A 12383-nucleotide genomic window follows, 5' to 3' on the forward strand; every position below is an offset into this window, starting at 1 on the left:
ACTTTGCGCTGTAAAAGTGAGCATAATAAACTAGAAAAGTCTAGTTTAAAAATTGCAGGCGCAAACACTGTATACAGGTTGAAATGTATTTAAAGAATAAGTGCCTGTGCCATGTTGTACAGGAGGTGAAGTTAAAACAGTTTTGAAGCCTCTGTTAAAGTGCAATTGCTGAAAACGTTTCATGCAATTTAAAGCACCATGGGCAGTTGAATTGCATTCCAGTCTGGGAATGGTGGACTCAGTCACTAACAATGAAAACTACGACTTAGAGAGCTAGGTAATCACATGACACCATTGCAACAAAATATAGTATTAAAAACGGGGTTTGATTTCATGAACATTTTGAAGATTACAACTTTAACAATGAGTTAAACGGGTCAGTTGATGTGTACAGGCACTATGGCAGCTACCCGCGGGGAGAGAGTCTGCTGGGATCTGGAGCACAAACACCTGTAGGCCTGTTATAAAAACATCACTGTTAGAGTTCATTGACCTCTGGCGCGTCAGACGGTTTGTTAACACAGTCGTGGCCATGACAGCTGATTTACATTCTACGAGCTGACTCGAAGCTGAAACTATTAACGGAATCACCTCATAACAAAGGAGTTTGTCTGGCCGTATGAACCGTCGATGGACCAGGACTTTCGCCTGCTACAACGAGCTTTTATTTACCTTTATCACGGTGTAAATCTGGGCGGCGCGTCTTTACGCCCCTGAACTCAAATCTACTACGACTTCCTGAATGTGCGTCCAGGTTACGGATCACCGTCTGACAGCCAGCTCAAGCTCACAGCTGCGGAGAAATGTCCTCTGACACGTAAGTTTTTAAAAAAAAGTGTGAATGGATCTTAAACTTTCTCTCGTTTTTAGATGCGCTAAACCATATGTGCTTCCATATGGCAAAACACGTTAATTTCCCGTCGGAATAAACAAGCCTACAATTATACAGACCAGGTTTATTAGCCTACGTTATCTCCGCCATATGGAAATATATGTCAATGATGGAAACGCACATCTTGTTTATGTAATTTTCTAAGATTGACCTTCTGTTGGTTGTCAACACAAAAATATAAGATGACTATCCCAGCGGTCGAGAGAGAATATAAGGTTTATAGGTTTGTCACCCATGGAGATAAGATTGTAAATAATACTGCATGGAGGCTAAATGTATGAGGTTACCTGCAACTACTTCAAACTCTGAGTCAACATGGTTTCTATGTGTCAAAGCAGAGCTAGCTCCTGTAGAAGGAGCCTCTCTACAGGAGCTAGTTTCCCAACACGCCTTTGCTGTAGACCAGTGGCGGTTCTACATTGAATTACACCCTGGGTGAGACCCCCTTCGAGCCCTTTCCAACATTCCTAAGCCCATTTATTTCTACTTAAAACGTCAATCTTTAACATGCGTATAGGATGTGTGTTGGCGGCCTGGGAAATCATTTTTTATTTTTTTATTTTTCAAGACCGTCTTAAAACAATTTTTAGTAAATGAATGCACCTTGACTTATGTATTTACATGCACTGTAGCTACCTGTAGTATGTACAGTATGACCTGTGTACTACTAGATAATCACTTCCTAACAACATGCTGCTCATTGATATGTTTTTAACAAGATGTTGCTCATTGATGTGTTTTTGGAGGAAGATTTATCAGCCTGTGGTTTGGGTTTTAAATGGGATTTATTGATTAAAAAATACAGACTATCACTATAGTCTGGCTATCACCAGACAAAGCTCAATCTTTTAAGACTGAACATTAGTCTGGGGAGTCTGCTCTGTATTTTCTACTGCACAAGAGGCGTGATCAACGGGCATAGTTCAAATGACTCTGTACGCAAATTGATAGTGCTTCAACCAATCAGACCAACGATCCGGGTGACGTAGCAGCGACAGCGGCATCAACGGGTTGCTGCTAAGGGTGTGCGATACTGGGAATTTTGGTATTTTTTATGGTAATTTTAGGATTGCCGATACCGATTCCAATACTTTTTACTTGTAAGTCACGATCATTGAATAATTTTGTGATTTTGCCTTTAGTTAATTGATTATTATTATGATAAAACATAGGCAAATCTAAATGTTTTTATTTACTAACTAGAACAATATAAAACAAAGTAATGGTATAAAAATAATAAAATAATATACAGGAACAAAATATAAATATAACAAAGTCAACAACACAACCAAAAATACCTTCCATTACACACAGATATCTGTGAAAAATAGTCAGTTGTGCAAAATAAGTAAACAAAAGCCACAATGTATAAATATGAATATAACAATATAAAGAACACAACAAAAAATACACTGCACACAGATATTTGTGAAAAATAAAGTCAGTAGTAAAGTAACAAAGTCAGTTGTGCAAAATAAGTAAACAAAAGCAACAATGTATGAATATAACTGTTCGAGAGAGAGAGAGTAAAATTGTAACGGAAAAGATAGATAAACGTACAGGTTTCCAGCCTGAGCTGCAGGGTGAAATCAAATCACTGGCAGATCGGGCTGGGTTTACCCAGTCTAGACTATCACCAGCCTTAACCTTTTAATCGATTAGTAGTTTTTTAAAGACAGAAAATACAGATTACTTTTGTTGCTGCATTACATCACAATCACTATATTTGACTACAATATCCCTAAAAGCATGTTTTGGGTAAATTTATATCAATATGGGGGTAATACTTAGGTGTCCACTTGTATATAACTTATTTGGGAATGTACCCCAGCACATACAGTAATGCTATGTGACGTCCCAAACTGGACACCCCTGAGAGTAACTTTTTTTCATGTAAAATGTGAATATTTCAATGGCTATTCCAAATATAAGACTTAGCCTATAATGAACTGCGTGGAGCTAATTATCGGCTTTGGTAGGACACACACACACACACACACACACACACACACACACACACACACACACACACACACACACACACACACACACACACACACACACACACACACAAGTTGGATTGCTTTCGTGAAGTTCTATCTAGCCTATTTTTAGTTCTCAACACAGTCTGTTTCAGCCCCCCTCCCCTTTCCCCTTCTTACACAGGTTTTGTGCACGGCACCTTCTCCACACAATGAAATGATAGATAATAGAAAACTGTTTGCGGCGCAGAGGATTTTAATTTTTTAATTTTTCTTTGCCCGTGCCAAAAAACGCTATGGTCGTCAATGTTGCCATGTCTTTGTGACCTCTCTTTTTATTCCCACTTTCAGCCTCTGACCAGCTCGGAGTTGTGGCAGATAATTAAACAGCATTATGGTCATGACCTGGGCCTGAGCCATGAAGACATGGAGAGCTTACAGTTACCAGCAGAACCAAGCATGCAGACCAGGTAAGCCCACTCCTACCTGCACGTCCATCCTCGTATGCAAACAAAATGTGCTGTAATTTGATACCACCTGACTGTCTGTCTGTCTGTCTGTCCGCAGCCTGACAGCGAGGCCTGGTGGCGATGAGGGTCTATGGAGGCTTGAGCGCTCTCCTTCCCTTCGCCTCCCTGGGATGGAGCATGGGCCTTTAGAGACCTCCACTCCTCAAGGGGAGGACTTGCCTTTCCCTCTCGGCTCACAGAACTCCCCTAACGCGGTATTAAAATGTTTTCCTTTATTGTGTGATCTGTGCATGTCTGGATCTTTTCACACCTCATTGTTTCGTCTCGCCCTCCAGCAGGAAGACTCTCGCAGCACCCCGTCTCAGCAGCGCAGCCCTGCTCCCTCGCTGGACCGCCTTGCCCCAGAACGGGTTTCCAAGCACTCTTCGCTTTCTCTTGACCTGAACGCCAACAAGAACAACGTGTCTGAGCAGAGCGGTTCAGAAGGCATTGAGGACAGTAAGTTAGAGGAGGCACTGGAGGATGCTTGAGGTTATGTTTTGTATTTTTGTGGTTTAACATTTTCCTCTATCTATGTCGAAACCTATTGCTTCATCAGTGGAGGAGCGAGTGGGTTTGTCCCAGGTGCATGGTCGACTTTATCTAAACAAGGTGTTCCACATCAGCGCCAGCAAGATGTTTGAGCTGCTCTTCACCGACTCCAGCTTCATCCGCAGGTTCATGAACATCAGGAAGACAACCAGTAAGTAATAAATCTTCATCTGTTGCCTCTTATCTGTTTGTAACAATGTTTATCTGTATGATCCTGATAAAATAAATTTATAAAATGATGTACAGTCATTCCTGAACTTATTTATCCACCAGTTACAGTACAGGCCAAAAGTTTGGACACACCTTCTCATTCAATGGGTGTCCTTTTTATTTTCATGACTATTTACATTGTAGATTCTCACTGAAGGCATCAAAACTATGAATGAACACATATGGAATTATGTACTTAACAAAAAAGTGTGAAATAACTGAAAACATGTCTTATATTTTAGATTCCTCAAAGTAGCCACCCTTTGCTTTTTTATTAATAAGGGAAACACTTCCACTAATTAACCCTGACAAAGCAACCTGTGAAGTGAAAACCATTTCAGGTGACTTCCTCATGAAGCTCATTGAGAGAACACCAAGGGTTTGCAGAGTTATCAAAAAAAGCAAAGGGTGGCTACTTTGAAGAATCTAAAATATAAGACATGTTTTCAGTTATTTCACACTTTTTTGTTAAGTACATAATTCCATATGTGTTCATTCGTAGTTTTGATGCCTTCAGTGAGAATCTACAATGTAAATAGTCATGAAAATAAAGAAACACACTGAATGAGAAGGCGTGTCCAAACTTTTGGCCTGTACTGTATATCTAATAAAAGCTTTCACGTGAAATATTCAAGTTGTCCTTTGTATTATCAGACGCCAGCTTTACTGCTTGGCAAAAAGACAATGTGGGAAACATGAAGAGGAGTCTGAACTACACAATTTCCATCAGCAACCCTCTAGTTGGCAAGTTCTCCACTGCTACAGAGAACCAGGTGTGTGTGTGTGTACATGCGTTACTGTGTGTGTGAATGGATGTGTTACTGTGTGTCTGAATGGATGCGTTACTGTGCATTTGTACTCTTAATTTGTGTCACAGATACTGTACAAAGAATCCATAGATGGTCAGTATTACCTCTTGGACTCCGAGGTGTACACTCACGACGTTCCCTATCACGATTACTTCTACACTCAAAACCGTTACTACATTATAGGTAACTCAAAGCGGAAGTGTCGACTAAAGTAAGATATTACAATTATATCAGTTTTACATATAACACAAATATTAAGTGACTGCCATTTAAAAATCTCTTTTTGTGCTGCCAGGGTCTATACCGATGTGAAATACAAGAAGCAGCCATGGGGCCTGGTCAAGTCCTTCATCACCAAAAACTCCTGGAGTGGCATAGAAGATAATTTCAGACAGCTGGGTAAGAAGAAAGCCGTGTTCTCACAGTTTGGAGGCAGAAAAGAGCACCTCCCTGTTATCTTTCCTTAGCTTGTTTTTTTTTTTTTTATCTGATGGGAACGGTTTCTTCCAACACACATCAGGCTCTACATCAGTGAATCATTTCACAGCTGCATTTGCAAGGAAGGAGAATTGGACTATAATGAACAATCTGGCCTGCATCAGTTATCAGCCTTTTTATGTTTAGTTTTAGTTTATATCATATAAGGGCAGAAAACCCAATGGGCTTATTTGAAGCCTCCACCTCATTCTTTTTTTTTGCGATTTCACAATATTACAAACATCATATTAACATACAGAAAATATTGACTAGATAATAATGATGAAAAAGTAATGATAACAAAATATATGAAATAAAAACATTAATACCAGAATAAAGTGCACTGAGCTTGAGCAGGAAACCATAATGTTAATTTTCTTTTTCTTCTTCTTTAGTTTTTTTTCCCGCTGTAAAACTTAATGTAGTACTGGAATCAATTAGTGTCTAAATACACAGACACTTTCAGGACATGGTGTTTTTACTGTCTTAACCCCTCTCATTCTGCCCTATATATGACTTTCTGGCCCTGTGATGACTCTGTACAGAGGCAGAACTGCTGGAGGAGGAAGCAGAGATGAATCAAGCAGGTGGAGACTCTGGGAAGATGGGTGGGCTTCGGAGGAGGAGGCGGACTTATAGCCGGACTCTGCCAGAGCACATGAAGCCCAACAAGCAGTACGTGCAGGACCCTGAACAGCACAGAGATGGCAACATGGGTACATGACGTTATACTGTATATACTGACTTTAAAGGAAGGAATAGATTTGTGGTCTGTCGGTGTCAATGTAAAGCTACAGCCAGGAAACAGCTAGTTTAGGGAGGGGGAAATTACCCCACTTAAGCTCACTAATTAACAAGATATATTCTGTTTGGATAAGGACTATAAGTTGGGGGTTTATGCTTGGAAGTATTGACTTTATGGAGTTGCCAGGAAGTCATTGTGCCCAGCCAAGAAAAAGTCCAGCACTAAAACTATAACGTGTTGTTTTTAATACTTAATACTTAGTACAGAAAAAAAAGACAGTGTCAGCAAAATTTCGTGGTGCTGGTATGCAGATTTTGTTACCTTCGAACACCGCAAGACTAGCCATTTCCCTCCAGTCTTTATGCTAAGCTAAACTAACCGACTCCTGGCAACAGCTTCATATTTAATGAACAGATTAGAGTGTATTGAACGTCTGTATGCAAATTTTGAACTAAAATGACAAACTATATATTTTTAAGACTGCATGGTTGTTAACAATTTACCTTTTTTTTTTTTTTTTTTTTTTTCAAAATAACTTATTACGTATTTAGAGCAAGCATGTACATTTTAAACCTTGGTACACATTTCCTTTATCTGACTGAAGTAAACTACATGTGTGCGACCTTCAGCCCTTTCAAAAAACGACCAAAACATTTAAATGGAGACTGTAGTGCATCAAACATTCAATTGCTCTGCACTCTGAGAATTTCTTGCTGCTGCAGCAACTGAGACAGAAGCATGGATAAAGCCTTAAAAACTAATGCCTGTTGTGCAAACTGCATGCCAGACAACAGCCACTGCTATATAAATGAGTGGAGTTACTATCTCATTGGGTTGCACCCTTGACAAACCCACAAAACAGCAGCATTTATATCTCAGGCCGTTGCAAAATGTTGCATGTCATTGGGAGGAAATATCTAGCAAATGTTGCAAAACAGTGTAAAACTTCACATTGACTGCAACCCAGGTTTTTTTAAACAGCCGCAGTTTTTTTTCAAATCTATAATTTATTGATCCGTCCTGCTGTGTTTCAGGCCCCATAGAAATGAACGGCCCGCACAGATGGAACACCACGACAATAGTGGCTGGGATGAGTGTGATGTAAGTTAACAACCCGGAAACACCCCTGTAAAACAATGTGGTTTATATTGTGTATGAAGAATGCAAATTGTGTCTGTATTTTGTTTTGTCCAAACTTTTGTTTGTAAAGATGGCTGTTGTGTGTTGTCATTTCTGCTCCCTTTCAACTTTTTGTCTCTACTGTGTCACTGTGTGCACCACTGGTCAAAATAAACGTAGTGCTTTTTGTCTCTTTCAGTTTGCTGATTCTGACGGTGATGAATCTGGGTCTGTTTTTCAAGTTGTGGGCCATGGAGGATATAGTCCATCGCATGTACCTGAGCACAAAGTATTGGCTGAAGGAGAAGAGTGAGGCCAGGTCGGATAACTTTCTGTTCCTTTGCAATATGCATATTTCTTTGTATTTTCCCGCTGGATTAATCAGCTGTCATAGACAGTAACTTTATCAGTAGTTTCCACGATCACTCGGGAAGCAAAAGTGTTGGTGTGGGTGGAGAGGGGGAAGGGGTTATGTCTTCCTTTTTCTTTTGTCAGTGGCATATAAGCAGCCCACATAAAGATAGCTGGTTGTTTTAATGACTCAGGGCCCTATCTTGCACTCAGCGCGATTGCCTTTGTACACCGACGCATGTATCATTCCTATTTAGCACCCAACGCAACGGGGCGGTTCAGCGAAAAGAGGAGGCGTGTTCCGGCGCAAACGTTCCCTGATGCTATTTTGCAGTTTCAGAAAACAATTCCGCCACTGACCAGGAAAAACCTGGTTTTTATATATATATATATATATATATATATATATATATATATATATATATATATATATATATATATATATATATATATATATATATATATATATATATATAAAAATCACTTTCTTTCTGTTGTTTGGCAGCTTTGCCTCTGAATATGGGCCCAAACAGAGACCAGGTTTTACAGAGGATGCACAGCTGTTAAAAACTGTACTGCAGGACTCCATCAACCTTTTAGAACAGGTAGGACAAGCTGGGAATGCACTACATAAATTTAAAGTATTATTGTTTTTTTCTATTTTACAACCAGAAGTCCATAACATAAATTCATAGCTGTCTTGTAACCTAAAAACCTAAAGCATGTGTTCTATCTGCTGAGTCAGTTGTTCTTCTCCTCACAGCTCCGCAGCTCTCTGGTGGTGCTACAACAGAACTTTGCTTTGGCCAATCACACAGCAGAACCACAGTGATGCTCGACACATGGCGACTACAGAGGGCCTGTCCCGGCCCTGTGGAGGAACAAAAAAACTGCAGTAGTGAACTGCCTCTGAGGAAATCCCTGATGCAGTGACGTTGCCATGAAGATGTCCCCAGACCCCTGACATGCCATGTGTTGCCAGGGGTTACACATCCCAAAGCCTGTGTTGGGGCATCAAGTGCCAGGGTGTTTTAGGTTTTTTTTAAAGCTGTGTACTGACTGCTGCAAGGACAAAGTTGCATCAGAGTCAGACACACATCGAGCAGCGGGTTTAGATTTCTGTAGGGTGCTATTGTCACCTCACTTGGCTGGCTTCTTTTTCACTCTTTCCTTTTAATTGGATTTCAGAGCCTCATGCCACACCAAGTGAGCTATTGGAAATACTTTTATTTTTGTTTTATTCCAGGGAAGTGAATCGATATGATTTAAAACCATATTCTCCATTTACATTTTTGCACATATTTTAATTTTTGCACAAGTGCCTTTTAAATTGACTGTGATATATTTTGGGATTGTTATTTTTTTTCAATAAAAACTGTAGAATCAGTGACTCAAATTTAAAGGTCTGTCCTCTCTTTTGGAGTCATGATAATGCATCTTTTTTTCTACATGTAAACTGCAGGGGTGACCGCGTCATTAAATTTACAAATTGCAAATAGAAAAATAACCTACATTTTATAATACGGTATATGAGCCAAATCGGGTATACAGAAGATACTGCCTTGTTTTTTTTAGTTTTTTTTTAAAACCACATATTCAATACAGATTTGATTAATTTTCCTCATTCGCCTGTACATGTTTAATCACAGTTTTATGTACTTTATTTTTTCTATTTTTCCGCACTGAACCAAGTTTAAAAAAGAATGATTTGGTGTATTTTTAAATATGTGTAGGGTCATGAGACTATCTCAGGTTATCTCGGCACCATGCTCCTACACTCTCAACACTAGACGCAAGTTTGTTCTATGATTTCCAAGTTGACATGAACACTATTTTTTCTTTTAATCAATTGTTAGTGATACACCACTACCTTGAACCTTGTTTGATGTTTACAGTGTTGCCATTATCCTTGTCTGTGTGCATATTTTTTTCACCTGTTCTAACTTTAAACCACTTCTGCAAGTGACCACTTGTTTAAACTTGGTTGCGGTTTTGTACATTTTAAGCCGTACTGCAATTCACTGTTAAAATAAACAAAGGTTTCTTGCCCGAATCATTACCTATGCTGCCAACATTTCTAAGGTACAATATATTAGAGCCGCAAACAATTATTTTCGTCATTAGTCTGCCAATTAGTTTCTTGAATTATCTATACAAAATGTCATATTTAATAAATGTCAAAATGCTTGTCTATGAAATAGTGAAAATGTCCTTCACAGCAGCTGACTCTTGTTTTGTTCGAAAACCCCAAAACATTCAGTTTACTATCATCGGAAACCAGCAAATAGTAAAAATTGTAAAATGCCTTTCAGAGGGATGCAGCACTCTTGAAGTAGCCAAGCTATTGAGGCGTGATCACCGAACAGTCAAACGTTTTGTTGCAAACAATCAACAGGGTCGCAAGAAACGTATGGAGAAAAAAAGATGCAGATTAACTGCTAGAGACTTGGTGACTAATGGGCACAAAGCTCCACTTTGAGTCAGACGCATCAAGAAGGCCATGATTTTTATGCAGGACAATGCTCCATCACATGCATCCAAGTACTCCACTGCGTGGCTAGCCAGCAAAGGCCTTAAAGATGACAGAATAATGACATGGCCCCCTTCCTCACCTGATCTAAACCCCATTGAGAACTTGTGGGGCCTTCTTAAATGTGATATTTACAGTGAGTGAAGACAATACACCTCTTTGAACAGCATTTGGGAAGCTGTGGTTGCTGCTACACAAAAAGTTGCTCATCAACAGATCAAGAAACTAACAGATTCCAGATGGAAGGCTCATGACTGTTATTGAAAAGAAGGTTGGCTATATTGGTCACTGAATATTTCTTGAAACGTCAGAAGTGTTTATTTGTACATTTTGAGTTTTCATTCTTACTCTAAGAAATTAAAATAAACAAGTGAGATGGGAATGTTTTTGTTTTTCATTTAGTTGCATACTAATTCTGCACACTAATAGTTGCCTAATAATTCTGCACACATAGATGAAAAACTCATTTTTCCTTTGTTAAATATTCAGGTTTGAAGTTTATTAACATTTCTGATTGACTGAGAGCAATGTATTTATTTGTTACAATGCAATAAATCCTCAGGAATACAACTTGCCTAATACTTTTGCACACAGTGTAATAAACTTAGCACAAAAAGTAAGGAAATTTGTGTTTGGTAGATTATTTCTCTGTGGTAACAATGCTTTTTGGCAATGAATCTTATACCGTTGGAAAGCCCGTTAAGTTCCCTTTCAAATGGTGCCCCATTTGTAAGGAACATACATTTTTGGGATGAGCAGCAGCGCTGAGTATGTGGGTTGCGCCCCTGAAAAATTTGCCAAATCTTCTCTGCCAATGCCAAACAGCTTATTGTAGATTGAATGATTGAAGTTTGAAGTAACAAGACAATATTATATATTGGCAATTGAACAATTTATTCATTTCACAAACAGGAGCCTCAGTAGTGTGTGGAAGAACCATACACAGCAACAACTGGCACCTCCTCCTCATGCTGGTCACCAGCCTGGTCACACACTGCTGTGGGATGGCATCCCACACAGTCCTGACCTCAACTTGAACCCCATTGAACACTTGTGGGATCAGCTTGGGCGTGCTGTTCATGCCAGAGTGACCAACACAACCACGTTGGCTGACTTGCGACAAATGCTAGTTGAAGAATGGGATGCCATCCCACAGCAGTGTGTGACCTTCAATGCTACTGAGGCTCCTGTTTGTGAAATGAACAAATTGTTCAACTGCCAATGTCTTGTTTCTTCAAACTTCAATCATCCAATCCACCAAACGAGTCAATGGCAGAATAAGCAGATTTTTCATGGGCGCAACCCACATACTCAGCGCTGCTGCTCATCCCACAAATGCATGTTCCTTACAAATGGTGCCCCATTTGAAAGGGAACTGAACAGGCTTTCCAACGGTATAAGATTTATTGCCAAAAAGCATTGTTACCACAGAGAAATAATCTACCAAACAGAAATGTCCTTACTTTTTGTGCTAAGTTTAGAACAGCTAGAACAGTCTGGTAAGTTCAGAAAAGTACATCACTTTACTGTAGGCTGCAGCCTGTAAAATCAGTAAAAGACAACACAATATGTCATAGCACGATATTACAATATCCAAAATCTAAGACAATATCTAGTCACAAATCACAATATTGATATCGATATATTGCCCAGACCTAAGTAGGCTACTATAATATATAACATTAAGTTACTGTTTTTTTTTTTGTCGTTTTGTAGATGATGTTGGGACCGTTACACAGACCGTACTGCACACTATGCTGCTATATGAAACCAAAGCAGAAAAATTAATCGGAGGAAAGCAAATGTGTCTTTGTTCCTTTGTCAAAGCTGAAAGACTATCCACACAGTCTTTAATTATTGACCAGTAGTAGCCTGTCCTTATACTCCTAGAGGATATTTTATATTTATGTAATTGTATCCAAAGGATATATAGTAACAATTAGCGGATCTGCAGTAAGATTGCATTACAATTTACATTGAAATTACACAGTTTCCTGTTGTATACTGGGACTTCACATTTTTATTGTAATATCCAGTGTTTCAAAGTAACTAAGTATATTTACTCTAAGTGAGGCACTTGTACGTAGAATTGTAATTTTATGCGTTACCAAAAGACTGTTAAAAAAAAAGCTTTACATGCATGCGTGTATAAAAAGGTTACATGGCTGTCCTGTAAGAACGTAGCCAACGTGGTAGGCTACCATAGA

At 39.1% G+C, this 12383-nt stretch overlaps 1 protein-coding gene and 1 long non-coding RNA gene across 4 annotated transcripts in view; one reads left to right on the plus strand and one right to left on the minus strand.

Annotated features, from left to right (window-relative positions):
* The window catches only part of LOC114549556 (uncharacterized), a 4779-nt gene extending 3972 nt beyond the window's left edge, over nucleotides 1-807 (minus strand). The window contains exon 1 of the long non-coding RNA XR_003691568.1: nucleotides 673-807. This is a non-coding gene — a long non-coding RNA (uncharacterized LOC114549556). The remainder of the gene's footprint in view (nucleotides 1-672) is intronic.
* gramd1c (GRAM domain containing 1c) overlaps nucleotides 1-9705 on the plus strand; it is a 14582-nt gene extending 4877 nt beyond the window's left edge. For 2 of the 3 annotated variants that reach the window (XM_028569910.1, XM_028569908.1), the window contains exons 7-18: nucleotides 3226-3344; nucleotides 3442-3598; nucleotides 3680-3842; nucleotides 3943-4086; nucleotides 4800-4918; nucleotides 5023-5165; nucleotides 5250-5353; nucleotides 5977-6147; nucleotides 7211-7277; nucleotides 7495-7614; nucleotides 8152-8251; nucleotides 8410-9705. In XM_028569910.1, the coding sequence (XP_028425711.1) occupies nucleotides 3226-3344; nucleotides 3442-3598; nucleotides 3680-3842; nucleotides 3943-4086; nucleotides 4800-4918; nucleotides 5023-5165; nucleotides 5250-5353; nucleotides 5977-6147; nucleotides 7211-7277; nucleotides 7495-7614; nucleotides 8152-8251; nucleotides 8410-8478 (1476 nt within the window). In that variant the 3' untranslated portion in view covers nucleotides 8479-9705. The remainder of the gene's footprint in view (nucleotides 1-3225; nucleotides 3345-3441; nucleotides 3599-3679; nucleotides 3843-3942; nucleotides 4087-4799; nucleotides 4919-5022; nucleotides 5166-5249; nucleotides 5354-5976; nucleotides 6148-7210; nucleotides 7278-7494; nucleotides 7615-8151; nucleotides 8252-8409) is intronic. The other variant, XM_028569909.1, reaches the window with a different exon arrangement.
* Nucleotides 9706-12383: the final 2678 nt, after the last annotated feature.

The sequence above is a fragment of the Perca flavescens genome, chromosome 22 (assembly GCF_004354835.1).
Source record: "Perca flavescens isolate YP-PL-M2 chromosome 22, PFLA_1.0, whole genome shotgun sequence".
Lineage (NCBI taxonomy): Eukaryota > Metazoa > Chordata > Actinopteri > Perciformes > Percidae > Perca > Perca flavescens.